We start from the raw sequence: 27,105 nt of genomic DNA on the forward strand, positions 1-27,105 counted from the left end.
CAGACAAACAGAAAGGACCAAACTTCAGTTTCACCGGACCTGGTGCTCCAGCAGGATCCTCTGGCACCATGTCTCAATCCATCTTTCCATCATTGCTGCAGTTAGCTCTGCTTTTTCTTCAGATGCTGTGTGTAAAGGTTGAGGGGTCAGCACTGGTTCCCAGTGAACTTGCTCCAGTTCCTTGCAACGACAAAGCTGTGGAGAAGCTGTCTCGTCTGGCTCTCACCTACGTCAACGAGGATCGCGCGAATGGCTATAAGTTTGCCCTAAATCGCATTGCCAATGTCCACCTCCATGCTCAGGTGAGTGAGTGAGTGAGTGAGTGAGTGAGTGAGTGAGTGAGTGAGTGAGTGAGTGAGTGAGTGAGTGAGTGAGTGAGTGAGTGAGTGAGTGAGTGAGTGAGTGAGTGAGTGAGTGAGTGAGTAGCTGAAAAGAAAACGTACTTGAAGTTATGGTTTTTGTAATATTTAACTATTTGTTTCGTTGTATTAAATATCCATAAGGAAATATATCAAATCGATGCTCTGACCAAATAGAAATGCCAACATAGTGTAGGTGAAAGGTGCACTGTCCTTCTGGTTAATCATTGATAATATAGAATACATTGGCTGCCCCATCCTTAGTTGTCACTGATTGATTTATGATTCACAGGGCCCAGCAGGTAACGTGTATTACCTTGACCTGGATGTCCTGGAAACCAAGTGTTACATCGGTAGTCCAAAACCATGGAAACGCTGTGATGTTAGACCATTCATGGAAACGGTAAGAACCGGTCTAATTGTTCGAAGGACCGGTCAAAGATCTTTTTGCCTTTTCCGTTCCAGCAAATCTCCGGTAACTGCAACACCACCATCCTCCACACATCGGAAGGTTACTCCTACCTGTACAGTTACGACTGCACGCTTGTGCCAGGTCAGGGACTCTTTTGCCTTCACTCACAACTGATTTGAATGAAGTCCCTCATGCACTTTTCCATTCAGACCCCGCAGAAAAGCTGCAACAGACATGTCCGACCTGCCCCGTCCTACTTCCTGTTGACAGCCAACAAGCTGTGCTGGCTGTTCAGCTGGCGCTGGCCTCCTATAAGAGTCAGTCCACTCTGGCCGCTGGCCTCGGAGTCAAGCGGATCACCAGAGCTGCCGAACAAGTGTGCACAGACCATGGATTACCTTTGCGTGGCTGTCTTGAAATTGAGCATGAGAAACACAGCAAATGTTGACGTTTGTGCAAAACGACTTGAACTGTTACTTTGCAGCACGTCGTCAGCCCTGCGCATTTATCCCTTTGTTTTTTTGAAAGGATTGTCTCACTGTACGATCGGTGTATTTCAGACAATGCCGGTGAAAGCGCGATTTGTGGAATTTACAGTCCACGAATGTCCGGAGGGAGTGAGAGAAAAAGGCAACTGCCAGCGGTTGACTCCTGCTTCAGACACTGAGGTTTGCAACGAGTCCGCAAATATTTTAGAAATGTATTTGTGCAACTCAACGTCCGTCCTTCCAGTAATAGACGACCGCTGCCCTAGACAGGAAAGTAAACAACCTTGGCCGCTAGACGAGAAAATACTGACGTTAACGCTTGACTTATAGTAGGAGATGTTTTGCAAGTACTCAGGGACTGGCCACACATGTCACTTTTGGGCGGTGGGCAAAAATGTCCTTTTTGGCCATCTCACTATCCACCTCTACATCGTGCCAAAAATGTGGAACCACGGGAATCTGTGGACTTTCTGTCCATCCGTTTTCACCCCCCCTGGAATCTGCGTACTTACTGTCCATCCATTTTCAACCCCCCTTGTGCTGCTGTTCAGGGTCAAGGCGGGTGCTGGATCCCATTTAGCGTCTATGAATCGACTAGCGCTCGTGTTCTGCTTTGCCCCTAGACTGCAGGCTTTTGTACAGCATCGATACATGGAGACATGCATGCTCATCCAGACATTCAAGTGTCCTGCCAGATGTTCAAAACACAGGTATGGCGCCGCTTTTCATCATTGGTTTGCACATCACACTTGAAGGAAGTCACACGTTCCTGTGAAGCAGCAACGGTTGAAATTCTATTTCTAGTCTTTGACAACAAGTTTGGAGTGTGAATTTGACGTTGATCCGTCCCTTCCTCAGAACGTGGACGTCCTTCGCCCACTCCAGCCACAAGGTCACGACCTCCCCTTCCAGCCTGACATCCCAACGCTACCTCCATCCCATCACCCAGGAAAAGAACAGCAGCCTGCTCATTTGGACCCCACACCGCTCCCTGATCCATTTGAGCCCACATGGCTCCCTGATCCTCAACCTGCACCATTTGAGCCCACATTGCTCCCTGATCCTCAACCTGCACCATTTGAGCCCACACACATTCTCCCCAGTCCTTCAAGGAATCCTCCAATCACCTTCAGCTCATCTTCCAGTGAATCTGACGAAGATCTCTCATCCTCTGAGGAGCTAGGAGGCATTGTGGCTTTACGCCCACCACTGGACTTTCACTACAAGAGGCAGGACCGCAAGAGACGGCAGGCCTTGACGGAAGGTTCACCATCCCACAAACCAACATTCCTGTCTGACTTCCCAAGTGGACCATCGCCTTTCCGTTCTTGCCCTGGTCCTGCACGATACACCACAGTTTAGAAGGCCCTTTGTCTGTGTGCTGTGTATTTGGTCAAGGATGGCTGACAGAGTAAATACTCGGCTCTGTGACGTGACTTATCCGCGCAAACAACTCGTACCAATAAGAGGGACAGTATTTCCATGGACAAAAAAACAGCCAAACTAAATTCAAATGCAAGGAGATTTGGGTGGTTGGAATTTGAAGTCGGTGAGCAATTAAAGTTTGAACTCTGACTTTTGGCACCAGCGCGTTGGAAAAGAAAAAATCATAAAGTATTAAGGTCTCAGCAACACTAATAATAAGTATAATACCTATCTATATACATATTTCCACTAATCCTTACAGTTTTCCATAAATCCCCATTCTTTCCCAAGGGAATTTTCCAGATCTGAAAATTCCCACAATGTTGAGTGAGTAATTTATGAGTGAGTGTACTTTGCTCTGACTGGGCTGATTTTCCATGTAGCATGCACTTACTGTGCGACAGGGGGCGGTAGAGATCTGTCTGTTCCGTAACAGGCATCTCAAGCCGGCATTTAGTTGTCTTTTTTTCTTTTATTCATTGTAGAAATCTGGTGCACGTTATGGCGTCATCAACACGACTTTTATTTCCATGTAACCTTCGTTTTCTTGAACGAAAGCCACGTGTGAAGGTTGGACATTTCCGATGGTCCGTGAAAGCAGCGACCGAGTTTTTAAATGAGAAGCAGATTGGGAGGGAGGAGTGGCTTTCCAAACTTCTGCCTCCCGTCCCGAGCCAAACGACGAGTCGAGCAGCGACAGTAGTCTGTCTTCCTTCTTCCAGATAGATCTCGCTCTAAACACCTGGGCAAAAATACGACGCTTGAGGACTACAAGAAAAAAAGGTAAACGCCGCAGAAGCTGCCAATAAGGTGCATGCCACTTTGAGGCTGTTGAGTTCCATTGAAACCCTTTCAAAGGTTTTGCTCTCGGCTCCATCGCGTGGAAATAGCGGTTGACTTGATTCCAAGTGTTGTGATTTATTTGATGTTTATTCCAAGGAGGTTTGAATCGTTTCAATATTTACTCTGAATGACAGTCAAACGGGAAACGTGATGACATATTCCGACGAGTGTGACTCAACAATATCCGACGTCATTTTTCAGCTCCTCATCACTAAGTCATCAACTCGGGCTGCTCAAAAGAGATGAGTCATTTTTCTATTTGACATTTGTAATCGCCCAGAGACATTTTAGTCAGTGAATGACACGGTGTCGACTGGTGTCCCAGTTTAAGAGCACACTCCGGCGTCATGTTCCTAAAAGGGAGCAATTCCAATGCTGCCTGCCTGCCTGCCCATGATGAATGTGTCTCGTCTCCCCTTGTCACTTGCTTCGTGTTTTCCCCTAACCCTTAAAGAAGTCCCGAAATCACTTGCATCACTTCTGAGACACTTGCTTAGGCGTTGGCACTGAAATGCTGATGACGAATGTCCTATTTGAATCCACAGTCATCCCTCGCTTCACGCAGGTTACAAGCTGAAGTTAAATGCTGCAGTATGGAGAGCACAACTTGGCTTTGAGCATTGATCCACGATTGATTGACAGCTATTGTTTTCTCAGACAAAAGATTTGGCTTTTCAAAGTTAACCCTAAGCCTTCAAATGATCCGCTCAACAATGGGGAGTCAAACAACAAATAGAAGGCTGGAGATTTTGGCTGAAAGTAGTTCAGTCATTGGCTGACATCATAGCAGAACAATTTGCCAAGCCAGCAGAATCATTTGCAAATGGTACATTCACTGAATAGTTTTTGCATGGACTGACTAGCAATCAATACCATTGTTAAACAACATTGTTGTCTTGCTTCTTCAGATGAAGCCACTAAATCAGAGGTGCCTGAACCTTTTCCTTCCTTCCTTCCTTCCTTCCTTCCTTCCTTCCTTCCTTCCTTCCTTCCTTCCTTCCTTCCTTCCTTCCTTCCTTCCAAAAAGTCGTGTGCGTGGCATAGTAGTGTATTCCTTTTCTTTGGCAGGCACCATGTTGAGACCGGCGGATGACGTCATGTCGTTGACCCCTTTCACGCACCCACTTGCTATTGAGTGATGCGCCATGGAGGCCTATGGATGGACTTTTTTTTTTTTCTTAATCTCTAGATTGCCTTAATTGAAACAAAAATGTCCCTAGTACATCCATCTGAAAGAATTGTGGGAGTGTGCATCCTATTACATGTGTGCGGTATTGTAATCAAGTATGTTTGACATGAGGCTTTTTTTTTGTTTGCTCCAAGGCATTGTTAACAAGCTGAGACAAGCCACAGACAGAACCCATGGCACGGTACGGCCAAGTTGCCTGCCTTTGATGAATTCCATTCTGTGCTCGCAGTCCTCGACTAACCAGTAGAGCAAGCTGACGCTCACCATACGTAGATGTGTGTATGCTGTTGTCATTGCCCAAATAGGTTTCTTGCTTGAAACAATACGCGTTAATACCTTGTGGTTCGGCATCAAAGAAAAGTAGGTCGATGTTGTCATGATGATTCTGCTGGCTGTATATTTTCTAGGGCTTTCTTTCACCTGTTTTGCCCAATAGACAAGTAGCAGTTGAATCCCTCCCTCCCTAAATGCATTTCAGACTGTCGTCTGCGCTTTGAATCTTGTATTTGAGTTTTCCTGGAGCTGTGATGTCATACTTTCCAAAAGCAATCAGTAGTAACTGTCGAGTTGTTTTTGCCGTCCGTGCATGTGACACCCATCGAAAATTTGGATGCATGGAAAATGCAGCTCAAGATTGGCTGTTTTCTTCCCCCAGTGCCCACGTTGGCCCAGTTTTTGCGCATTGGTTAAATGAGCAGGAAGAACAAGAGATGATACGTATGCGGTGCCCCCTTCTTTTTGAGAGTATCATTCAGGTCTGTGGAAGCACCCCCAGGACATCTGCTGTTAAATGATGATTTCATGCCGTGTTGAGCAAATAGCCTTAAGGTTGAGTGGAGCCACTTAAAGTGGCTATAATTACCACTGAGATCGGACTTAATTGGAAGTGACACGAACCAATGGTTAGGCTCAGATATGCTGCTTAGTGCTAATAAGAGCAACCATCTATTCATGCCGGGCGGGCAGGCAGGCAGTCAGTCAGGCAGGCAGGCAGTCAGGCAGTCAGGCAGTCAGGCAGTCAGGCAGGCAGGCAGGCAGGCAGCCCTGCAGGCAGGCAGCCCTGCAGGCAGGCAGCCCTGCAGGCAGGCAGCCCTGCAGGCAGGCAGGCTTTCTGATATTTGTCATATGTGCTTAGCAACAACAGCCAAGTGTGGATTTGCAGCACGCTGGCTGTCCCCGGCAAGGACGGGCCGGCGGCGTGAAAGCCAATGCGAGAGCACTGAGCCGATTAAGTCCTTTTGTTTTGCTCTTAGCGCAGGTTAGCCCAGGTTAGCGCAGGTTAGCGGACCTCCGTTTAGGATGGCTGGCGGTGGTCGCTGATTGAGGCGAGCTGCCGTTTTCTTCTTTAGGACATTGTGGCATTGAGACTGCGTTATGTGTATACACATGAAGGAAGTGAAGGCAAAGGGTGTTGTTTTGAAAGAGCTCCATTTGCTTCATAGCTTGAAATGTCCTTCATGTCAGACTGCCTTAAGTGCTTTCCATTGGGAAGAAGAAGCAGCAGCAGCAGCAGCAGCAGCAGCAGCAGCAACAGGTATGTAGTCAGTCAGTCAGTCCTTCTCCTCACTCAACCGAGTTATCAACTCTGCATCAACCTTTGTTGACCTGGGTGGGGCTTCTACGTTGACATGGATGAGCCAAGAGAAAGATGAAGATTTGAAAAGAGCTTGTCTGCTGCCATTAGCCTGCATTCTTCGATTGGTGACAATTTGCCATCCATCACTTGGTTGCTTGTGTTTTGGTCATTGTGGTCAAATGTGGACTACCGTAATGGAATTGACCATCCAGCTACATGTAGACAATCACGCCTAAGGACAATTTCTGTAGCATGCATGCATGTTTGTTTGTTTGTTTGACGGATATGGAGATGTCTATGTGAATGAATGCATATGGGGTGCCAAGTTGAACTGGAAAATTGCTTTTGAACGAAAGAAAGGTTGCGAGTGCAGTCGGTCTCAAAGCGATCAAATGAATTCTAAATTGGTTTGATGTAACTGACCATTGAATGACATTGAAAAGTTCCGCCTTTGGGGAGCTGTCGTTTGACCTGTTCTACACTTGGTCTTTAAGAAATCTCTTCGTGCCAGATTTACCGTACGGACAAGTTACAATGCATTTGTACTTTCATCCCAAAAAAGCTTGGCTTGTTCTTTCCCCATGATTCATTCCCGTTTGGCTGATGAAACCAGTCAATTTGCGGGATCAATAAAGTGTTGTTCTTCAAGGGACTTAATGCTTCTGTTCCCTCCTCACAAGTGTGTCAAATCCTGTTTACTCCAGTTTTCCTGCTGATGAACATTGTACGGAGTCGTTTAGAAAGGTCAAAAAGCTCAAGCATGACGGGACATTATCTGCTTTCTTTTATTCCTATTTTACATCATTGGATATACTAATTGACTGTATGAATCAAAGATGTACAAGGAGATTGGCCTTCTAACATCTTTGCCCAAACCGTTTGTGCAGGATGGAGTCCTCGTGTCTGGAGCTGGCCTTGGAAGGCGAAAGGCTCTGTAAGGCGGCCAATTATCGTGCCGGCGTGTCTTTCTTTGAGTCTGCCATCCAGGTTGGAACGGAGGACCTCCAAATCCTCAGCGCCATCTACAGCCAGCTCGGCAACGCTTACTTTCACTTGCAGGAGTATAACAAAGCCTTGGAGTACCATCGGCACGATCTCACGCTTACCAGGTAGGGTGACGTCGACGGTTGGTTTTTCTCAATCAAAAAAGCCAATTCTAAGCATGCTGTTCCGTCACGTTCTAAGCTTGGCTCCTTTATCTTTTAGGACAATCGGCGATGAAGTCGGCGAGGCCAAAGCCAGCGGCAACCTCGGGAACACATTAAAGCTTCTAGGGCGCTATAATGAAGCCGTGGTTTGCTGCCAAAGACATTTAGACATCGCCAGAGCCATGTGTGACAAGGTGAGTCACCATTGGAGTCTACTCATAATGTGAACTCCTTACCCTTCCTGTTTATATGTATTTGCTCGCTGAGCCTGCAGATACGATTCAAATGTTGGGCATTAGTCCCATTTGAAGATCCAATCATATCTGCGTATCTTCAATCAGACAGGAGCAAACACAAGAAACAGGAATGGTAAGGTCTGCAGACTCCAACTTTCATTTGCTCTACTCATTTGTGGCTTGCGCCTCCAGTGTTGTTCATCTCATCCAACTTCTGTGTTTGAGCCCAAAGCACATGCTGTCTATTCCGTGAATTATTTCCACATCCACCGAGTGTGTGTTGATCCGTCCCAGATGCGTCCACGCCTCCGTGCACGCCTTTGTGCACTTGTGGACACACTGGGCTTGGTTTTGGCACTTGCTTGCATTTCAGATGCTTGTACTTAAGCCACCCTTCTATGCATAAAATTGCATCATGACTCGAGATGTGCACTGTGTATTTGTTTTCTTTTGGGATTGTAAAAATGAATCCGATGATGACTGTTTTCAGTGATGCCCCAGCCGGCCGGCCGGCCAGCCAGCCAGCCACTTTGGTTCTCGCTTATATTGAGAGCTCAAATTGTGCATGCCGGCAGCTCTACTCTACTCTACTCTACTCTACTCTACTCTGCTGTGCTGTGCTGTGCTGTGCTGTGCTGTGCTGTGCTGTGCTGTGCTGTGCTGTGCTGTGCTGTGCTGTGCTGTGCTGTGCTGTGCTGTGCTGTCAGTGTATTTTTATAACAACCGTGCCTTGCGCTGTAGGTTGGGCAGGCCCGAGCGCTGTATAATTTTGGGAACGTCTACCACGCCAAGGGTAAAAGCATCTGCTGGTCGGGGACAGAGCCAGGAGAGTTTCCAGAGGAAGCCAGGATCGCCCTGAGGAAAGCTTCACAGTACTATGAGTGAGTCTTTCTCGACTTGATTTTTTGTTTTCTATATTCCGTGACTCAGAGCACCAAGCAGTGCATCGTGTACAAATGGTGTGACCTTTTTCAGCATGGTATAGATAATAATTATTATAATTCATGTTTTTGCATGTGAATCTATTCAGATATGATCCCACTAAATTGTACTCACTGGTTGCATTTGTCTTTTTCTATCCCCAAGCTACAAAAGAAGCCACTGTGTGCATAAAAAGAGGAGCAAAAGTTTGTATCAATATTGTTGGCTGTACTTTCAGGGCAAATCTGTGCTTGGTGAAGGAGTTGGGAGATCATGCGGCCCAGGGTCGCACCTATGGGAACCTTGGCAATACCTATTATCTGCTGGGCGACTTTGAAACTGCGGTCGCAGCACATGAAAAGGTGAACCAATCCAATTCATGTGGTTTTTGCCCGTGAAGGGACGACGAGGTGCCTGCCGAAACAATGAAAACTCATTTTGATTTGTGTAATATTAAGCCTTCCATTTTTTTTGTTTGTTTTGCCAGCGCCTTCTTATTGCCAAAGAATTTGGAGACAAGTCTGCTGAAAGGAGGGCGCACTGTAACCTTGGCAATGCTCATATATTCCTTAGCCAGTTTGAAGTGGCGGCCGGTCATTACAAGTAAGTTTGACGTGATCTCATCATGATGATCCATCCGTAGATGATGTGCTGTTTGAGTAGCTTCGTAAATAGCACATCTCTTTACACCTTGAAATGAATCCAAAAGGAGATTGCTTCTCCAGCAAGCACTCGTTGTCATTCAAATACTTGATACTGATTAGACAAAGATGAGAGTAATTGCATAAAGGAAAAAAGAGCCATAACATTAACTGACAATAATGTTACATCACGATGACAAATAAATAGAAACTTCTGGAAAAAACCAAAGTTGACTCAAACGATGCTCTGCTCTGTAAAATGAGTCCTTCAAGAGGAAGACCTCAGAAAACAAACAAACAAACAAAGGAATAAAATGGAGAGGAAAAAAATGGAATATCCCTTCTCCGGCCAGCCAAGACATTCTTTCAGCCGGTCTTCCCCTCTGCTCTGCTCTGCTTTTCCTTCAGGAGGACTCTGCAGCTGGCCAGGCTTTTGAAGGACAAGGCGGTGGAGGCCCAAGCCTGTTACAGTCTGGGCAACACCTACACACTCCTTCAGGACTATGAGAGAGCCATTGATTATCACCTCAAACATTTGCTCATTGCTCAGGAGCTCAACGACAGGTACAGGCAATTCCTTTGTCCTGCTTCTCGACTAGTAGGTCATTCCAATCCAAATGAGCTGAAGTGAAGAACCTCAACTGGGACTGAATGTTGTCATTCACCATTCCCATTTTCTCTGATGTGAATAACAGTCCCATGTCACGTCAAGCTGCTTTGCTCTTTGTTCTTCTTCAGGATCGGTGAAGGAAGGGCATACTGGAGTCTAGGAAACGCCCACACCGCCCTGGGGAACCACGAGCAAGCTATGCACTTTGCAGAAAAACATCTGGAAATTGCCAAAGAGGTGAGTGAGCCAGCGAGTACAGTGTTTACTACCCCACGTCCTTCCGCTCAGTCTTTGTGTAGCGGCAACATCGCCATCTAGCGGTCAAAGACGGAGCAGCGCTCACGAACTACAGTACAAATAGCTGGCTGGCTACTCTTTGGGGGGGGGGGGGATCTTACTTCATCAATCAGCTCAGATGAACTTTGGATAATGGATGGATTTATTCCTTTAGACTGGAGACCAAAGTGGTGAGGCGACTGCACGGATGAATTTGTCCGACCTCCGGCTAGTCGTGGGTCTGAAGTCCAACATCTATCCCAACATCTTCAGCAAAACACACACTCCTCTGTCAGCTAGCCACCAGAGTTACCTCAACATGTCGGGTAAATACGCATTGATCGGTTACAGTTGGTGTTTGAAAGAGATGAGAAAGTATTTGTCGTTAACATTTGGTTGAAATGTGCGCTTTAGGGAGAAAGTCCCCATCAAGGAGGCAAGGCAGTACAGAGACCCTGGACAGTCCAAGTCAAAGTGGAGATTTAACCTTGCATTCGGTTTGTGTACCATTGATGATATTCATCCGATATCAAGCAACAGTGAGAAAAGATTCTGAAAGTCATGTTTGCGACCTTCAATGCCATTTCCAGAACTGGGAGGAAGATAGACTCTCGAGGACTTCCAAAAATAACACCATAAAGGCTTCCACTAAGCTCTTCCTCTTCCACCGACTAAAAAGCAAGAAGCATAAAAGCAACACATTTCCAAAAGAGCAGCCTGAAAAGATGTCGGAGCGCTCATTGCCTGATTTGGACCCGCCGCTGTCTCCAAAGGTACTTTTGAATGGGACAGCTCAGCAGCCATGCTGTCGTATATTCCAGGGCTGGTGTCCCAAAAGACATACTATTTGGAACTGACTTTTCCCTTTGAATATTGTTGCTTCTTCCTGTAGCCAGCATCACACGATACCATCGGGGAGGACGGCTTTTTCGACCTCCTCTCTCGTTTCCAGGGCAACCGAATGGATGACCAAAGGTGCTCTCTTTTAGACGGCTCAAGGCATCAGCCTGCCACTTCCTCTCCCTCATCTAGCCCACCTCTAGCTGAAAGGAAATGTAAGTCTGTCCCCATCTGTTTTCACACCATTCTATCCTCCACTTTCTGTATGTATGACACTGACCGGTAGAGTCTGTCAACCTGGCACAAGATGGTGTGAATACAGAAACTTTCCCTTAACATCGGAAATGTTGCTGTAAGGCAAGTCTAGCTGGATAGCCCGGCCCAGCCCAGCCCAGCCCGCTTCATCATCAATTGGGGATGATGCTTGCTTGCTTGCTTGCTTGCATCTGGGATTGATGCAACAACCTGAAATTAGGGATGACTTGACTTCCTAAGTATTGTCAGCATCAGGCACTCAGTCACTGTCGTTGATTCTCTTTCTAGCTATACTGGCTTGCGAAACACCATTGCAGGATCCTGCTCATTTCCTGGAGCTGCTGGCCAGCTCCCAGGCCCGTCGTCTGGACGACCAACGAGTCAGCCTGAGCCATTTTCCTGGCTTGAGACTCAGCACCTGCGACCGGCCCAGTACACCCTCCACCTCCAGCGAAAACCAAGACCCTTTGCAAGGTGCGCTGCCGAACCGTACTATAGTGACTCCTCGCTGGCGCTCGCATTCATCTGCTTTTCCTCTGGCTGGCAGCCCCCAGTTCCAGTGCCGATCCGGCTCACACACCCTCCCAATACAGCTGCATCCAGACCACCCTTAACCAGCCCGAGGGGGACGATGTCTTCTTTGACATGCTAGTCAAGTGCCAGGTGCGCAAAAGGCTTACTAGCTTTATTTATTGGTTCGAGCACTGCTTTTAGTTCAAGCAGAATTGATGCAGAAGACCTGGTCAATTCATCATGTTAGTCAGTGAAAAGAACAAGTCGACACACCCCTGTTGAGATGCCAGCTTTGTGTGATTTTAAAACAATGAGGCTGAGAAAAATGATTTGAAAATGCTTTCCACAGCTAAGTTGTACAGCACAATTAAAACGTTTATTCCTTCTATATTTTCGAAAGGGAAAGTAAAAAACAAAAAAAATCATTAACATCCTGTCGACTTTTTTGACATGCATCTTTAAGAATGATGGTGTGTGTTTACTTAAGGGTTCCAGACTGAATGACCAAAGGTGTGCGGCTCCTCCCTCTGCCACACGAGGCCCAACTGTCCCAGATGAGGATTTCTTTAGTCTCATTTTACGTTCACAATCAAACAGGATGGAGGAACAGCGGGTTGTGCCGCCGTCTGACGTCAGTCCGTCCAAACCAGACTGATGTCATGGAACAACTCCATTTTATTTATTTTTTTAACTTGTAGGATTTAAAATGCTGACCGTCTGACCTCCCTCATTTGTTACCTATTTTTTTCTTCTTAATCCTGGGTCGATCAAAACGGAACAGAAAACATCAAGTAGTGGTTTCCAATGATCTGGGAAAACGTCATAGGGCGTATGACATTTCAGCAACACGTACAAAGAGTTGTCTCTGGTTAAGCGGCAGACTAGTGCCTCTCAATGACAATGAAAAGGGCAAAAGGAAAGCAAGAAGGGAATTTTGAACTTGACTTTGGACACTGAAAGGCCCTCGCTGGCTGGATGGATGGCTGGCCGGCTGGATGGCTGGCTGGCTGGATGGCTGGCCGGCCGGCTGGATGGCCGGCCGGCCGGCTGGATGGCTGGCCGGCCGGCCGGCTGGATGGCTGGCCGGCTGGATGGCCGGCTCGCTCACTATATAGCCTGTGTTTGCCAATGCACATGTTTTGGATTGGTAAAAGATTTGCTTTTGGATGAATGTTATTTAAGTGTTCTTTTTTGGACATATGGGGGTGAGTGAGGCCGCATTCTCTGTTTCCCCAGCGACGAATCATTTGGCAATTGCTTGTCGGAGCATGTGCTGTATTGGACCCAAATGTTTCTTTGCCGGGAATTCTTCTTTCTGAAGTATTTAAGCATGTACTGCACATTTAGTAAGTGCCATCTGCCATGAGCAATGATTTTCTTCTATAAGGAAGGACCTTAACTCGTGAAAAAAATGTTTTGAATTTTATACTGATAAGGTCACAAAACTAACCAGGAAAAATAAAATCATTTTATTCTGATCTATTCATATATGATTCCTTCAAAGTGACATGTCATAAACCTCTCCCATTTGACAGTGGAATCTCTTCCTTTCCACATTACAAGAAATGATTCTAGACATCTTTGCTATAAGCATATCTCATTTTCGTGTGCACTTTCATTCTTAAGCAAACTTGACAAATGATTTGACCTTGTAAACTGTTGTTGATCTCTCCCATGTGTTTTCTGATTTACAAAGACAAAAAAGTGCCACTTTATTTCCAGGCTTCAATAAGGTGAAAGAATTGGCTATTCTTCTGACGTCAACCTCTCATGACGCTCTCTGCACCTAAAATGACCCAAAGCATCAGTATGGATTTAGTGACATCTAGCGGTAGGGCTAGGGATCGCTTTTTATGATCTTGGCCTTTTTCGAGGTAGCTGGCTCCTAAAACCGCAAGAGCGTTTCGGACCTACTTGCTCACGCAGCGTTGAAAACAATTCTTCTTGTCGAGCCTGTAAACTCCAGAGTTTGGGAGATCTTTACACTCGGCTAGGAATCGCTGGAGTTGTGATGTCGGGATCCCACTCTGCTGCTGTTGCTGCAAAGGAGTCATTGGGCTTGTGAGAATGGATGCTGTGGGAAGACTGTTGAAGAACAAAAGCTCCCATTGGTCACTGGAAATTACCTTGATGGTGTCATAGGTGTCTGTGATGATGGTGATGAATAGACTGAGGATCATGTAGATGAAAAGTGAGACAAAGGTATAGAGGTAGACTCTGCTGAAAATCCAAATCAGGCTGCTCTTCTGTTTCATTTCTTTGAAGGTGGGGAACATGTCATCTCCGTTGATGAGGGAAAACAGACACTCGGATACTGTATTCAAGGTCCGGAACTTTTGGGAGGGTCAAAAGGAAAGACGTGCCGTGCCGTTAGGGGAATATTTGCGAGCAGAGCTAGCTGAGCTTTCCGTTTGATTGGAATTTCACCGGCTCGTCCGAGCGCCTTTACCTTTTCGTGATAGGGGCCCAGGACGATCCAGCCGCAAAAGCAGTAGCTTAGGTAGATGATTCCAGCGCAGCAGATGAAACGGATAACGTTTGGAAATGCTGCCCTCAGAGTTAGGATGAGGATCTGTGAGCAAAGGGGGTACATAACACTTGATCGCACCGTTGTGCCATTCTGCTCTCCATCACACCGTCGTCTATCAGATGTGTCGCTTTAATTGCCAATCCGTTGACAGAAATGCGATACGGGGCAAATCCTCAAATGGGACTTTTCCTACATTGTACTTGTGAAAGTAGCCCATGTAACGGATGACCCCAATCCAAACAAACATGGTGCCTGTTCCAAGGAAGATACTGCACACGTCATAGCTCGTCAGGACCTCGGAGGGAAGAAAAAAAGACAAATCAAAGTCTGGACGACGTCCCAATTTTGGGCGATGTCCATTACCTTGGTGTAAATATCAATCTTGAGGATGGAGCCGACGATGGTTAACAAGTCGCTGGCGATGATCAGGATGTACCAGCCGTTGATAAACTCCAGCCTGTCACACCAGGGCACGTCTTGAGCACTCTGGCTCTCGCAGAACTTTTTGTACTCCTATAGCAGCAGCAGCGGCAGCAGCAGCAGCAGCCAAGAGAAAAATAACCACAGTGAAGTGGATGTCGCCTCAAGTTGTCAATTTGCCAGACTTACAAATTGCAATTGTATCCCAGTCAACACTGAGCGAAGGCAGAGCGTGAAGGAAATCATGCAGGTTAGGATAATCAGGCAGTCAAACACCAGGGTCAGGTAGATGCTTCTCGGGGCTGACGGCAATAAATCAACAATATTAGAATTGTAATCCGCAAAGTAAGCAGCGATGAACTCGGCCGAGCTCAACAAACATACAAGCTCCGGTTACACTCCAGTCTCTGCATTCGTTGATCTCCACGTGGGTTTCCAGGTCCACCTTTATCCTGCCACTGTGCGCTCCGTTGTCCAAAGTGATCTGTCGAGCACAAAAGCGAATAGCGCCATGTACTTTGCGCACGATGGCCGATAGCAAGAAGGTGAACTGTTTTGGGTTCGGGTCTTCAAGCCAATATTTCAGCGTGTAAATAGCAGAAAGTGCCATGCGTATCGCACAAGGATGTTGAAGTCGTAGCAGTCTGGCTGCTCTCTGTGTCTGACTGTCTGTAAATTGATGGCTTTGAGAACAAACGAGATCTTGATGGCCAGCATTCTGGAAAAGAAAGCAAACAGTCAGACCACTGCAGACAAGTGGTGCAGCCAGCGGCGGTGCTCACCTTTTGAAGTGCAACTCCAAATGCGCCAGCGCGTCTTGTGATGACGACTCGTTCGTTGGGTGGACGTCGATACAATCTGTGACGCAAACCGTAATCCAGCGTCGCTCGGTGGGAGTCTTTCTACGGACGGACGGACGGACGGACGGACGTACGTACCGGTTTCCACATGAGCGTCAATTTCAAAAGTGTCATTGCCCGGGTAGATGGTGCCGTTGCGATAAAACTCCTGACACAGCGTCAAGGGTGTGTAGACAATGCCGTTTTTCTCATATTCATGGTTTCCTACGGTGGTGTTGTGCAGATTTCCGTACTGGAAAATAACATTGAAAGTTGTGCTACGAGTGCAAATGAGTTTGACTACAGCACTAAAGAAATGCTTGATGACCACACAATGTCCAAAGTTCACAAGCATATTGTGACTTTTACCACATAAGCATGCAGTACAATGGAGCTCTGTGAATGATTTACATTCAAACGAAAAAACAGGAAGAATATGTCAAGTCAAAATCCACCCATCCATCCACACATTCGACTAAATCAAGCCATCAAGGAGATTTTAGCATTGACTTACCTGTTGAATCACGTATCTTATGTGCTCATAAACATCTTCTTGGACTTACCTGTTGAATAACGTATCTTATGTGATCATAAACATCTTCTTGTCTGTAAATGGCATATGTCGCAATACCCCCATCAACATAATCTTTTAGGAAGAGATGCTGAAATGTCATCAGGTTTTCTTCCTTAAAGGTTACAACCATCTGGTTGCTCAGCCCAAACGACACCAACTAAGAGAAAAAAAAGTCAAGAAATGCTCATCAGGAGGATAGGGATGGAAGCAAATGAGCCGTAGCCATTGGGAGTACCTGCCTGGATGGTGATGATGGCAATTTTGATGATCTGCAAAACGAGTTTCCACGGTTTGCGTCCACGGGCACGGTACTTTTCACAAGGGTTCATGAAGTAAAATTTGATGTTCCTCCGGAGACACTCCACGTGATCCGTTTCCATTGAAATATGTTGCCGATCGGCCCAGGCAGCGTGGGACTCCCTCTCATTCTCATGGACGCCAGCAGCAACGGACGCCGCCGGCATAGCTGAATATTATGGCAATCCAAAAAGGATGACAATGTTCTCTTTATTGTTCACTGGGACAAAAGAAGATGGAATGAAGCAGCCCTAATATTAGACGTTTGTTTGTTTGTTTGTTTGTTTTTTCCCCACTGCTTTTGGAATACTAGCAGAGTCCCTGTTTACCACCACAAGATGCATTTATAAAACGTCCAAATGTTTCCCACTGACCTGTTCCCGTTCAATTTGACTTCAGCAATGTGCGTGGCAGCGTCCGGGAAGATCGTTGACCTGCGAATGTTTCTTCCTCTTTTTTTTTTTTTTTACCTGCGAATGTTTCAGGTGACGCTCAAAGTGGGCGTTTTGCGCGTCATTGTATGAAAAGTGGAGCGACGGACGGACGCTCGGAGGTCTGTCGTTTGGTCCCTCCCTCCCTCCCTCCCTCTCGTTGTTCATGGCAACCAAACAGCCGCTTGCATTTCAACGCCAAAGTGCAGGCAGGCAGGCAGGCAGGCAGGCAGGCAGCCACGCAGGCAGGCAGGCAGGCAGGCAGGCAGGCAGGCAGGCTGTCCAAGAGGTAAGGGCTCGCTGAAATGGCCATTTGGGCTCCAAGTGGCCTTTTCTTTGATGGCAGTGTTCGAAATGCTGAACATGTTGAAGCAGAGCAATTGTCCGCAGTGAGCTGCTGTCTATCAAGTTGCTTCAGCAAACGTTACTCAAATGCTTCAGTGTCTTGTCGGATTGACATTTCAACTTATTTGGTTTATTATCAATTTGACTGATTACGAGCACTTTGCAATTGCAGGTGTATTAGTATTAGTACAAAAATGTTTCTTTTCATGTAAGAGGAGCAAAGGTAAGCTACCGCACTACATATGTATACCACAAGATGTCGCTAACCGCTTACAAAATGACACTACGGTCCCGTAATGTTTGTACGTAAAACAAAGGATGATGATGATGATGATGGTATAATTTTGTTTTAAAAAAAAATCTTATACAGTGTCTTTACTTTGTTTGCATGTTTGTTTGCATGTTTGCATGTTTGCATGTTTGTTTGTTTGTTTGTTTGTTTGTTTGTTTGACCAAATGAGTTGGAAGTGGTTTGCCTCCTCCATTGGTGGAAACATGACAACAAAGACAAGCACAACCAGCAGTACAGAAGAAGGTCCAGAGACTCCAGGTAGGCCTAATTTGCAACAGTAACCAACAATGTATTAAGTGGAGGACATTTGCTTGAAAATAATAGTGATTTAGCAATAGGATAAAAAAAGAGCCCACCCCAAAAATAAAGTAAAAATCCAATTAGAATGACAAAAATACTCAAATTCAGTTGACAAAATAATGTGACTGTGGGGTGGGCCATACCAAAGTGCTGGAAATGATAGACAAATGTAAAAATAGATAACACACAATCTATGGTAATGTTGGAGGTCTGATGTCGGTAAGACGAGTATATTAGTAGGAGTAGTCATGGCAAAAGAGTCCTGAGTAATGACAATGTTCCACTTAAGCAGTATACAAACATGCAATCAAGTTACATTCTTTTGGGATTCTGGGACGCGACACGTCACACACTCTTAATCTGTCACTCAAATATTTCCTACAATAAAAAGAGTTCAGTGGGTGGGAAGGAAGGAAGGAAGGAAGGAAGGAAGGAAGGAAGGAAGGAAGGAAGGAAGGAAGGAAGGAAGGTGGACACACCCACCCAGCTGGGAAGTGGATTTACTTAAAGTGTCCGCACGCACGCCAGGCTGGCCGGCCGGCCGGCAGCATTCCCTGCATCCTTTCTGCAACCTTAAGGGAAGGCTTTGAAGAAAGCAAGCGCAGGCCGGATGAAAGCTGTCATTATGCAGCAGCGTGTTTACTGTCCATGCTTCGGGCCTCCACACATGGATTGTCTACGAAGAAAATCTTGTGGTAAACATTTTCCGTCACTCTTACTACTTTCACTCCTTGTGTGCTGGAGTTCTTCAAAATAGCGCACAGACTAATTAGAAGGATTTGTTTTGGGATTCTAGAACTCTCTAAAGCAGTATCTTTATTTGAAGTGTGCAACCTAAGAAAATAAGTCGACTTGTTGCTAGTTTGCCATAACACGCATGGTAGTCATTTGAGACGTTCTTCAAGGTCAGCCAGAGGACATCCTCCCTATGGTCCTGACATCTGCTACTCAGCAGCAGTTTGCTTGCGTCGCTGATGAGGATGTCACAGGGGAGAACCCCTACAAGCTCCTGCAGAAAGATGACATCTTAGAGGACATGAGGACAAAAGCTGCAGTGTCGGATTTCAGCCCTGTGAAGCAGATGATCCTGGTGAGTGAGGCTTACCTTATTGTCCCACTCAGACAATAGCCTCAAGGCACTGCGATGATGTGCAGACTCCCGTCCGTGGTGAGCTGGGCTCAAAAAAAGACATGTTTTCTTTGATCATGCATGGCTCAAGTTAGTTGTGCATTTTCACTCTGCACAAACATCAACATGTATGTGATTCAACATTATTTGAACCACAGCCAGTCATCCAGGTGTGTCTTTAAACCACCAACTTATTATCATCAATGAAGCCACCATGCATGTTTTGGACGCCTGCAAGCAGAAGAAGAACATAGATACTCCACAGGAACATATAACTTCTACGTGACATCCATCCATCCATCCCATTGACAGGATTATCCAGAGAGTGAGCTTTTGCTGGTTTATGACCGAGACTTCACCTATGGCCAAATGTTCTATCTGGCTCTGACACCAGAAGCAAAGGAACGAATCCTCAATGTAAGCGTTTTGATTCAAGTCTGTGTGTATTTCATTTGATGCCGCAGTGAGTGTATGTATGTCTAATATTATCAGCCCCCTGAAGCTGAGCCTGAAGAAGAGATTGAGATTGAAATCAAAACTCCAGAACCAAAGGAATGGCTATCACTTGGCAGTGAAAAAGAAATTGATGAAGAATCTGTCAAAGAGACACGAGAAAAGGTGCTTGGAAATACATTGGAAGCTTTGTCCTTCACTTTCGAAGCTTTCATTGTAATTGCCTCTATTCTGTCTCCAAGTTAATTTACAAGTTCTCCAGAGCTCGGAGGGAGTTTGGCTCGCCGCTCTCGCTTTCGGACCGCAACGTTGCAGATGTCAAAGATGGCAACGTGGAGTGTTTGTCCTACCAAGACAGGCGATTCAACATCAAGCTGTTCCAGAGGGATTGCGCCGTGCAGGCTATCCCCATCCTCCAGAGCAGCAGCGCCCAGACACTGTGGTACAAAAGAGGAAGCTTCAAAATGGCTTTTTCTTGATTTTTCTGCTTTACTTGGGCCCAGAGGACCCGGCCGGATGTTTCTTAAAGCCGTTGATCGCAACCAACAGTGCCATCTAAACATGGGAACAGACAACTGTTTCATGAAGCAAATTGAATTCAGAATTTGAGATGTACAAATGGATGAACAATATATTTCGTGTGCATTCCAGGAAGTTGAGGCGAAATAACTGTACACAGTACACGCCAGGAGTATTGAGGAAAGAGGAGCAGGAGAAGAGCCCTCCACTAAGCTTAAGTGATTTTTGTAATGCAGTGACAAACAGGTAAAACATTGCGTCATTTTGTCCACAACAATGGATGGGATGGGATGGGATGGGATGGGATGGGACCTCCTAGCGTGTCTCAGCAGGAAAAGATTCATCAAAGCTTGATGGAGCCCAAAGCACAGCCGCTCCTTTTTGTAGGGTTCTGCACGCCCTGCAACAAGAGGAAATTATGAACGTGTTCAAAGACGACTGGATGGCTTTGGGGACGGATACGGACGACATGGACTGGTCTGGGAAGGTGTCCGATGTTTTGATGCTGAACCAGGCCTTTTCCGACCCAAACTACTGTCCCGGCAAGGAGATTATCGCCATGCACTGGCATCCCACCGTTCCAAGTAGGTCAAGATCATTTGAGCCACCGGAAATGTAGACACTCACGAGTGGCGCTTTGCACCATTTCATTTCATTGGCGTTATTGCTTTTCAAGGTGTGATGGCCGTGGCAATGAGAGAAAAGAAGAAACAACCGTTGATCAAGTCGACTGGGCCGCTGATCGTTTTTTACACCTTCTCTGACCCCACTCATGCCAAGGTACGCAGCATGCACATGCTTTCTCTCCGACTGCCCGCACTAATTTCCCCCATTGGCACCAACAACAAGTGAGTCCTTGTGCCGACTCGGCCGTTTTTCTTTTTGATACCCTCAAATGACATTTATTCCCCAATAGGAATCAGGGAAGATTAAATAATATATGAGGGGAATGTCAAAAGTAGGATCCGATGTGAAAAAGATCATTATTTGAGAAGGTTCATTGACTCACCGACCGGACTGATCGATAGCTGGTGACGAACATAATCCCTTTGGATGATGCAGTTCATCTCTTGGCTCACAATCTCCCCTTCTGTTCCGTCTACAACATTCTTTCGTTGTCTAAAGTGCTTGTAAAGAAATACTCTGTCAGGGATGTATTTGAACACAATGCTGAAGAGCTCGCTCGCTCGCTGCTTTGTATTGCCACTCTGGACCTCATCCAATGTACGCGTGTGCTTCTGCAAAAAAATAAAATAAAAATAACTTTCCACAGTCATCAAATAGTGTCGATGAACATGTTGTTTGCACTATATTTGTCTTTGTGTTCCAGATATTGCTGGAGTGCCCAGACAACATTCTCGCCTTTGAATTCTGCCCCTCTGATCCAAATATTATTGTTGGCGGCTGCGTGAACGGCCAGGTGCTTGCTGGCTTCCTTTGTGCCTTGCTGCTTTTGGCCTGGGAAGGAAGCCCTTTCTCTCGGCTGGCCCTTTCATCCATTTCTGCTGCTCACTTGGCAATGTGTGTGCCTGCCACAGGTGGTGTTGTGGGAAATATCTGCTCACGTTGCACGTTTGCACCCAGTCCAACACGGTCATCATAAGCATCATTCTGTCAAAACGGACACGCTGGTGAGTAGCCATATCTAAGGTTGATCCAAGAATACTTTATTACGTTCCTTGAATTGTGTTCCTGTGATGATGTCAGGACACTTGAGTCAAATCTGGGTGCTTAGACTATCAAAGGATGCTGAGGACAATTTCCGAAATACCTCCTCCATCTGGCCTTTGTGTGCTTTTATTGTCCCTCCCTCCCTCCCTCCCTCCCTCCCTCCCTCCAGTCAGCCAGCCAGCTGTCTCTGCTGTTCCTCACCCTGATTTTTGCTGTCCCTCCTCCTTCTCTCCATTCTCTTTCTTCTAGCCCTGTTTGCTCTTCATTTCCCAAAGCCAACAGCATGAGCTGGCAGCCTCCAGCTGTTCTGCAAAGCATGCACTACACCCTGGCCAAGCACAACAGAAGCTAACAAACAAATGCCATCCCACCGCTAGCCTTTCCTTTCCTTTCCTTTCCTTTCCTTTCCTTTCCTTTCCTTTCCTTTCCTTTCCTTTCCTTTCCTTTCCTTTCCTTTCCTTTCCTTTCCTTTCCTTTCCTTTCCTTTCCTTTCCTTTCCTTTCCTTTCCTTTCTTTGTGGTGTCAACAAGGCTTTATTTCTATATGGAGGCTTGTGGGAGCAAAGCTAGGCACACACACACACACACACACACACACACACACACACACAGAGACCTGTGCTTTGTTTGTCAGCCCAATGAAGAAATACAATTCTTCAATTCTCATGCATTTCCCTTTCCCCACCAAAATCTGTGATCATGCTGATCAAGTTGGGATGGATGAATTGTTCCACTCTTGCTTTGACCAATACTAAAGTGCGTTCACTCGTCTGTCCGTTGACAGGGTTTTGAGGACAAGAAAGACAATAAAGCTCCACTTGTGCGTTACAGTGCAATGTCAGGGGTGGAGAACAGCCACAAAGCACCAATTACAGATGTCCATTGGCTGCCTCAGTCATTTGAGGTATGTAAGGCTCATTGACACGTCTGCCGCAATCTAAACGTTGAAGCACTGGCCGAAGTCCTTCTTGAGATGTCATGCCGAATGCGAGCACGTCAAGTTGTTTTGCTTCTACACGTGGTGGCGATTGATGGTTGAATGCAAGCACGTTTTCAAATGTGTGCTCTTCTCACCACCGATTGTCGCTGCCACGATCCTTTGAAAGTCTTCAGCGTGGTTGAATTTGTCTCCGCTCTCCTGGAGCTGCGATTAGGTCACCGCTCAGGGCGTTCCGGTGGAGAACAAATCCAATCTTTCTGTTCAACTTATCACCTGCTCCCCTGACAGGTACGTCTTGAAAGGGAACAACAAAAAGAAGTCACCTCGATCATTGAAGAGATACGATATTAAGAATTCCCTCTTCTTTCCAAAGCACTTTAATGTTCTGGGACATCCGAATGCCAAAACAAGTGCGCCAGACCATACCGGAAAAGAAACAGAATGATTCCAAGTCTCAGATGGCCAATTACAGTGACAACAACCCCTTCAAACACTTGGAGCGGATGTGGAAACCTTTCATTACGGTAACGTAGGATGCAATCAATTGTATTGCCAATCGCGGGTTAGTCTTTATTAGGAAATGAGTACGTGCGCACAAAAACGTTGACATTTTCTTTGATGTTGTAGGTTCCCTTGGTAAACATGGAGAGGAACGGTGATTATGTCCCAATCAAATTCAACCTTTACCCCTTCACCAATAGGCCGAATACTACCAACACCCTAGTGGCAGGTGAGAGTAAAGCTTTGGAGTTTGGATTGTAGAGGCTGCACCATCCATCCCTCCCTCCCTCCCTCCCTCCCTCCCTCCATCCATCCATCCACGCTCACTCCATTGATCACGGTCATTGAAAAGTACTCTTTGAATGCAATGCGACGCTCAAGAAAGCGGTGGCGACGGCTCAGCGCTAGGAACGTCAGACTACAGTCAGCTCCAAGTACCCTCAGCCAAAGGACTAACACCTCTGGAAGACATCAATACCAAGATTTATATTGGAACACAGGTGAAAGCCCTCCTCACGATACCAAGTGCATTCATGTTCAAATCTTTCACTTGAACCATGTTGAGTTACCTTTGCTTTTTGCCAGGACGGGGAGATTGTTTACACCGACTGGAAAATGGAAAGAAACGATCTGGATCAGCTCCTGAGTAAGTGACGTGGTAGCTTCGGCAAATCACGAGAGCCGCTATTTGCCATTTATCGCTAACCGTGGCAATAAGTCGAGTCTCCTCTGGGTCAGATAACCACCGACCGATCATGTGTCTCATGTGTCCAAAGGTCCCAAGCCGCTTCATTTATTCAAAATCCACCCCTGCTTGGTCAATACCATCGAGCGCTCGCCCTTTTTTAAAGACATTGTGTTGACTGGAACGTCGCTTTTTGGAAGCTGCAATATTGCCATTTGGAAAGAAGGAGTGTTGGTAAAAAGGCTCTTTCTTACTCGGTCGGACTCAGCAAAGGCATTGGTTGTTTCTACGTTTTTACCGACCGACCGACTGACTTCCAGGACGGCCCCCTTTTCCTGTTCCCGAGCTCGGAGGGGCTGTGTACGTCGGCGTGCTGGTCTTTGACCCGCCCGGCCATTTTCTTCCTTGGAAAAGGGGACGGAAAAATCGAGGTGTGGAACATTCTTGAAAAGACGGGAGAAGCTGTGCACGTGCAAGAACACATGACCAGTGGCAAGATCACCTCCATCAAACCTTGGACCATCTCCTGTGAGTATTTGATCACAGCAATTGAGAGCCACAATGTAGAAATGACTTTGGGGGATTGAGTTCACTTTCACACCACTGCAATAAAAGTGTTTCTTGATGTCCATTTCCATGCCAGCCAAGCAGCACTTCCTGACTTTGGCTGACGATCTTGGAATAGTGCGTGTCTTTCAAATCCCACCCGTGTTCCACATGGCTTACAGAAATGAGGTAATGCAAAAGGAACATGCCTTTTTCCGCATTATTTTGGGCAACGATCCAAACACCATTTATGCATTGATTGATTGATGTATTGGTTGATTTGGAGTGGATGCCTCGTGGAGCTAATCCGTGTTGATGCAGATTGAATGGATTGTCATTTATTTGATGAAAAAGACTTTTTTCTCTTGCATGTGTATAGAGAGCCAATGTGGGGAAATGCATTCATCAGCAGCAAGAGAGACTTAATGACCTTATCAAGAGGAGAGAAATGTGGGAAAGCCAAAAGCCGTCGCCGCCGCCACCAGAGGAACAGAAGAAAGTGGTGAGCTTGTAATGCTTGACAGTGGTTTGACAGGATTTTATAGACCAAATTTATAAGCCCAGCTAGTCATCAGATTTGGGGAGTTGGAGAAGTAAGATGACTTCCTTTTTTGAATTGGGATATTTGGGATCAATCAAACAAAAAGTGACAACATCATGTTTTCTAAATCCTAATTTTTATTCTCCGAAGGAGCCTGAGAAAGCAGGGACCCCCACCACAGAAGAGCAGGATGTTATGAAGGAGTACAACGATTTCCTAGTGCTTGAGGAAAACATCCTTAAAAGCATGGGACTGACACCATAACAACACACACACACACCCGCATACACACACACACACACACATTGTTTTTTATGGAGGTAAAACGTGTTCTTATTTTTGAATGTGCAGCTTGAAGACGTGTGTATTTGATTTGCTTTCTTCCAAGTGAAAGGCACAGTCTGCGATGTTCAAGCTGCTAGCAAGATGTGAATGTAGCCTGACTTGACCATAGCGCTTGCATCCTTGAGCAAACTCTGCGCAGCTCTTTGTACAATGTGCATTCTGTTCAAGCAAAGTTGATGGACCAGTTTGATCTTGTGGAATCACTTCCAAATGCCCAACGAAGTCCACAAAGGAAATGATGGTTGCATCTATTTTCCCCCTTTATTTGTATTGCAAATTAGTATTGCTTTGGTTTTCTTCAGACTACTTTTGACCCTAACGTACGAAACATTTTCATTTCATTTCATGTTACCATTTCATGATGAAATGCTCATTTATATATTCCTTCCAAAAAATGGCCTGGTATCAGCTGGTGGGTATCAAGTCAATTTCCACCCCAAGCAAGGATTGTGAGCTCTTATTTCTGGCTATCCATCCATCAGTTCAGTGGCGTTCTGTCAGAGCCTCTCAAGGATGCATCTTGAAAATTGCACATGGGAAGGAAGGAAGGAAGGAAGGAAGTCATTTTGAGCCTGCTTTCATTTCATTTCACGATATGTATCTGTTGTTGAGAGCCTTGTCATTATCTTGGGCTCATTTCACATGCTGTTGATAAAACAACCTTTTTCATGAAAGCGATCTTAGACCTGAAGCTGGATCCAAGTCATGATTTGACCTTATTCAGGTGAGTAGTTTCCTGTAAGCCATTCTACATGATAATAAACAAGCAGAAGGTCAATGATATTTTAATAATTGTATGTTTTGATCATGTTATATTGTCATAGTTTGACGAGGTCTTTTAAGTATGTACACAGTGATGCACCTTGCCTCAAAAATGTGGATTGCTTGAATGCACTCAAATATGGTCAGTATCACGTGTACTTCTTCAATACCTATCGAAACAAGAACTTTACGCGGTAAAAAAAAAAAAATCAAAGGCTCTTTTTGTTAATGTGACGTGGCCTTTTGTGCCACATTGTTCCCAACATTTATGAGGAAGGTTTTTCCCCTTGAAGTGTACTGCCTGCCAAGGGCCCTCCGGACTCAATTAGTTTCACTTCTCCAAGGCAAGGGAATAAAATGTGGACGCATCAGCGTGCCAAGTCCACCTCAGGTCAAGAGCGGCCCAGCAAACCTATAGTGACTACTTGACAGCTGCTATCTGGGCAGGGAAGAGGTAGGGGCGACTGCAGGGGGACTGGAGAAAGGGAGGTTTGGAGTTGAAGGGGGGCTGGGGCCGGGGGGCGCTGCATTATATCGGACGCTTGCAACACTGAGAGGACCATGAAGAATTGAATGCTGGAACGCAGGAAAGCACTGAGCAAGGTGGGAGAGGGAGGGAGGGCTGGTTAGGGTTAACAAACCCAAGCCCTAGTTTGAAACCCTAAGCCTAGTTTGAAACCCTAACCCTAGTTTGAAACCCTACTTTGAAACCCTAACACTAGTTTGAAAGCCTACTTTGAAACCCCAACCCTAGTTTGAAACCCTGACCCTACCTAGTTTCAACCCTTAGATGCATACGTGAGGTTGTTTTTTGGAAATATCTTTAAAATGACATTAAAAACACATTGATTTGTCAGGGTCCGGGAGTTTTTTTTCCTCTTTTCCACAAGGGGCAGCCGTGAGTGAGCAGAGTGGCGGTGTGGCAAATCGACACCACTTGCAGCAGACGCACACGCACACGCACTGGAGAACAAAGTTGTTCATATGGCGTTCTAGGCTTTTTGCCGGATGGATCAGAATTTGGAAGGAAGGAAGGAAGGAAGGAAGGAAGGAAGGAAGGAAGGAAGGAAGGAAGGAAGGAAGGAAGGAAGGAAGGAAGGAAGGGGGGTCGGGGTGCTGGTAAAGAAGCCACCTGCAAATGTATCAAACACGAGAGGGCCATGTCTCCCGACGCGGCTTCTTTTTAGGCTCACGTTTCCCAGCCGGCCATGTTGGGAGGGAGGGAGGGATGGATTAGCCTTTCATTAAAAATGA

The 27,105-nt window shown here is 46.0% G+C and overlaps 4 protein-coding genes across 10 annotated transcripts; 3 read left to right on the plus strand and 1 right to left on the minus strand.

Annotated features, from left to right (window-relative positions):
- On the plus strand, window positions 1-2,859 carry si:ch211-262h13.5 (uncharacterized protein LOC571127 homolog). Of its 2 annotated transcripts, none has more exons than XM_037249982.1 (8): window positions 1-302; window positions 652-762; window positions 825-912; window positions 981-1,147; window positions 1,332-1,471; window positions 1,883-1,969; window positions 2,118-2,698; window positions 2,756-2,859. In XM_037249982.1, exons 1-7 carry the CDS (start codon window positions 69-71, stop codon window positions 2,440-2,442), a joined length of 1,152 nt encoding a protein of 383 aa, XP_037105877.1. In that variant the 5' UTR covers window positions 1-68; the 3' UTR covers window positions 2,443-2,698; window positions 2,756-2,859. The 2 variants fall into 2 exon arrangements, with proteins under 2 accessions (XP_037105877.1, XP_037105876.1); XM_037249981.1 differs by having other exon boundaries at window positions 2-302; window positions 1,332-1,439.
- Window positions 2,860-3,321: 462 nt separating this feature from the next.
- LOC119121900 (G-protein-signaling modulator 2-like) lies at window positions 3,322-12,460 on the plus strand. Of its 4 annotated transcripts, none has more exons than XM_037249974.1 (16): window positions 3,322-3,467; window positions 4,851-4,897; window positions 7,180-7,401; window positions 7,499-7,634; window positions 8,418-8,557; window positions 8,836-8,959; window positions 9,085-9,200; window positions 9,647-9,802; window positions 9,977-10,085; window positions 10,300-10,450; window positions 10,539-10,621; window positions 10,715-10,897; window positions 11,017-11,179; window positions 11,508-11,693; window positions 11,767-11,882; window positions 12,220-12,460. In XM_037249974.1, the coding sequence occupies exons 2-16, from the start codon at window positions 4,890-4,892 to the stop codon at window positions 12,385-12,387; spliced, it is 2,061 nt and encodes a 686-aa protein (XP_037105869.1). In that variant the 5' UTR covers window positions 3,322-3,467; window positions 4,851-4,889; the 3' UTR covers window positions 12,388-12,460. The 4 variants fall into 4 exon arrangements, with proteins under 4 accessions (XP_037105869.1, XP_037105872.1, XP_037105871.1 ...); XM_037249977.1 differs by having other exon boundaries at window positions 11,077-11,179; XM_037249976.1 differs by lacking the exon at window positions 4,851-4,897.
- A 726-nt stretch (window positions 12,461-13,186) lies between these two features.
- mcoln3b (mucolipin 3b) lies at window positions 13,187-16,586 on the minus strand. Of its 2 annotated transcripts, none has more exons than XM_037249978.1 (13): window positions 16,335-16,586; window positions 16,085-16,252; window positions 15,621-15,774; window positions 15,465-15,540; window positions 15,304-15,400; window positions 15,067-15,166; window positions 14,872-14,984; window positions 14,626-14,775; window positions 14,456-14,557; window positions 14,182-14,304; window positions 13,859-14,065; window positions 13,647-13,771; window positions 13,187-13,518 (listed from the first exon to the last, which is right to left on the minus strand). In XM_037249978.1, exons 1-13 carry the CDS (start codon window positions 16,557-16,559, stop codon window positions 13,479-13,481), a joined length of 1,680 nt encoding a protein of 559 aa, XP_037105873.1. In that variant the 5' UTR covers window positions 16,560-16,586; the 3' UTR covers window positions 13,187-13,478. The 2 variants fall into 2 exon arrangements, with proteins under 2 accessions (XP_037105873.1, XP_037105874.1); XM_037249979.1 differs by having other exon boundaries at window positions 16,331-16,472.
- A 982-nt stretch (window positions 16,587-17,568) lies between these two features.
- dnai3 (dynein axonemal intermediate chain 3) lies at window positions 17,569-25,268 on the plus strand. Of its 2 annotated transcripts, XR_005097687.1 has the most exons (22): window positions 17,569-17,718; window positions 18,666-18,850; window positions 19,202-19,306; window positions 19,382-19,507; window positions 19,585-19,784; window positions 19,994-20,107; window positions 20,249-20,445; window positions 20,538-20,641; window positions 21,192-21,281; window positions 21,400-21,492; window positions 22,316-22,435; window positions 22,686-22,759; window positions 22,845-22,995; window positions 23,099-23,201; window positions 23,354-23,472; window positions 23,558-23,618; window positions 23,749-23,891; window positions 23,978-24,185; window positions 24,301-24,392; window positions 24,583-24,705; window positions 24,895-25,064; window positions 25,258-25,268. XR_005097687.1 is itself a non-coding variant. In XM_037249074.1 (21 exons), exons 1-21 carry the CDS (start codon window positions 17,577-17,579, stop codon window positions 25,006-25,008), a joined length of 2,664 nt encoding a protein of 887 aa, XP_037104969.1. In that variant the 5' UTR covers window positions 17,569-17,576; the 3' UTR covers window positions 25,009-25,252. The 2 variants fall into 2 exon arrangements, 1 of the variants encoding a protein (XP_037104969.1); XM_037249074.1 differs by lacking the exon at window positions 25,258-25,268 and having other exon boundaries at window positions 24,895-25,252.
- Window positions 25,269-27,105: the final 1,837 nt, after the last annotated feature.

This window comes from Syngnathus acus, chromosome 4 (assembly GCF_901709675.1).
Source record: "Syngnathus acus chromosome 4, fSynAcu1.2, whole genome shotgun sequence".
Classification (NCBI taxonomy): domain Eukaryota; kingdom Metazoa; phylum Chordata; class Actinopteri; order Syngnathiformes; family Syngnathidae; genus Syngnathus; species Syngnathus acus.

Bases quoted from the DNA above. Each gene is read 5' to 3' on its own strand.
- si:ch211-262h13.5 (XM_037249981.1), top strand. From the start codon at position 69: ATGTCTCAATCCATCTTTCCATCATTGCTGCAGTTAGCTCTGCTTTTT. The intron at 763-824 runs GTAAGAACCGGT...TTTCCGTTCCAG, and splicing joins TTAGACCATTCATGGAAACG to CAAATCTCCGGTAACTGCAA. The intron at 1,970-2,117 runs GTATGGCGCCGC...TCCCTTCCTCAG, and splicing joins GCCAGATGTTCAAAACACAG to AACGTGGACGTCCTTCGCCC.
- LOC119121900 (XM_037249974.1), top strand. The intron at 7,635-8,417 runs GTGAGTCACCAT...CTTGCGCTGTAG, and splicing joins CCAGAGCCATGTGTGACAAG to GTTGGGCAGGCCCGAGCGCT. The intron at 8,558-8,835 runs GTGAGTCTTTCT...CTGTACTTTCAG, and splicing joins AAAGCTTCACAGTACTATGA to GGCAAATCTGTGCTTGGTGA.
- mcoln3b (XM_037249978.1), bottom strand. From the start codon at position 16,559: ATGCCGGCGGCGTCCGTTGCTGCTGGCGTCCATGAGAATGAGAGGGAG. The intron at 15,541-15,620 runs GTACGTACGTCC...TTTGCGTCACAG, and splicing joins TGACGCTCATGTGGAAACCG to ATTGTATCGACGTCCACCCA. The intron at 14,558-14,625 runs GTAATGGACATC...CTTCCCTCCGAG, and splicing joins AGATTGATATTTACACCAAG to GTCCTGACGAGCTATGACGT.
- dnai3 (XM_037249074.1), top strand. From the start codon at position 17,577: ATGTTTGCATGTTTGTTTGTTTGTTTGTTTGTTTGTTTGTTTGACCAA. The intron at 23,473-23,557 runs GTGAAAGCCCTC...GCTTTTTGCCAG, and splicing joins AGATTTATATTGGAACACAG to GACGGGGAGATTGTTTACAC. The intron at 24,186-24,300 runs GTGAGTATTTGA...TTTCCATGCCAG, and splicing joins CAAACCTTGGACCATCTCCT to CCAAGCAGCACTTCCTGACT.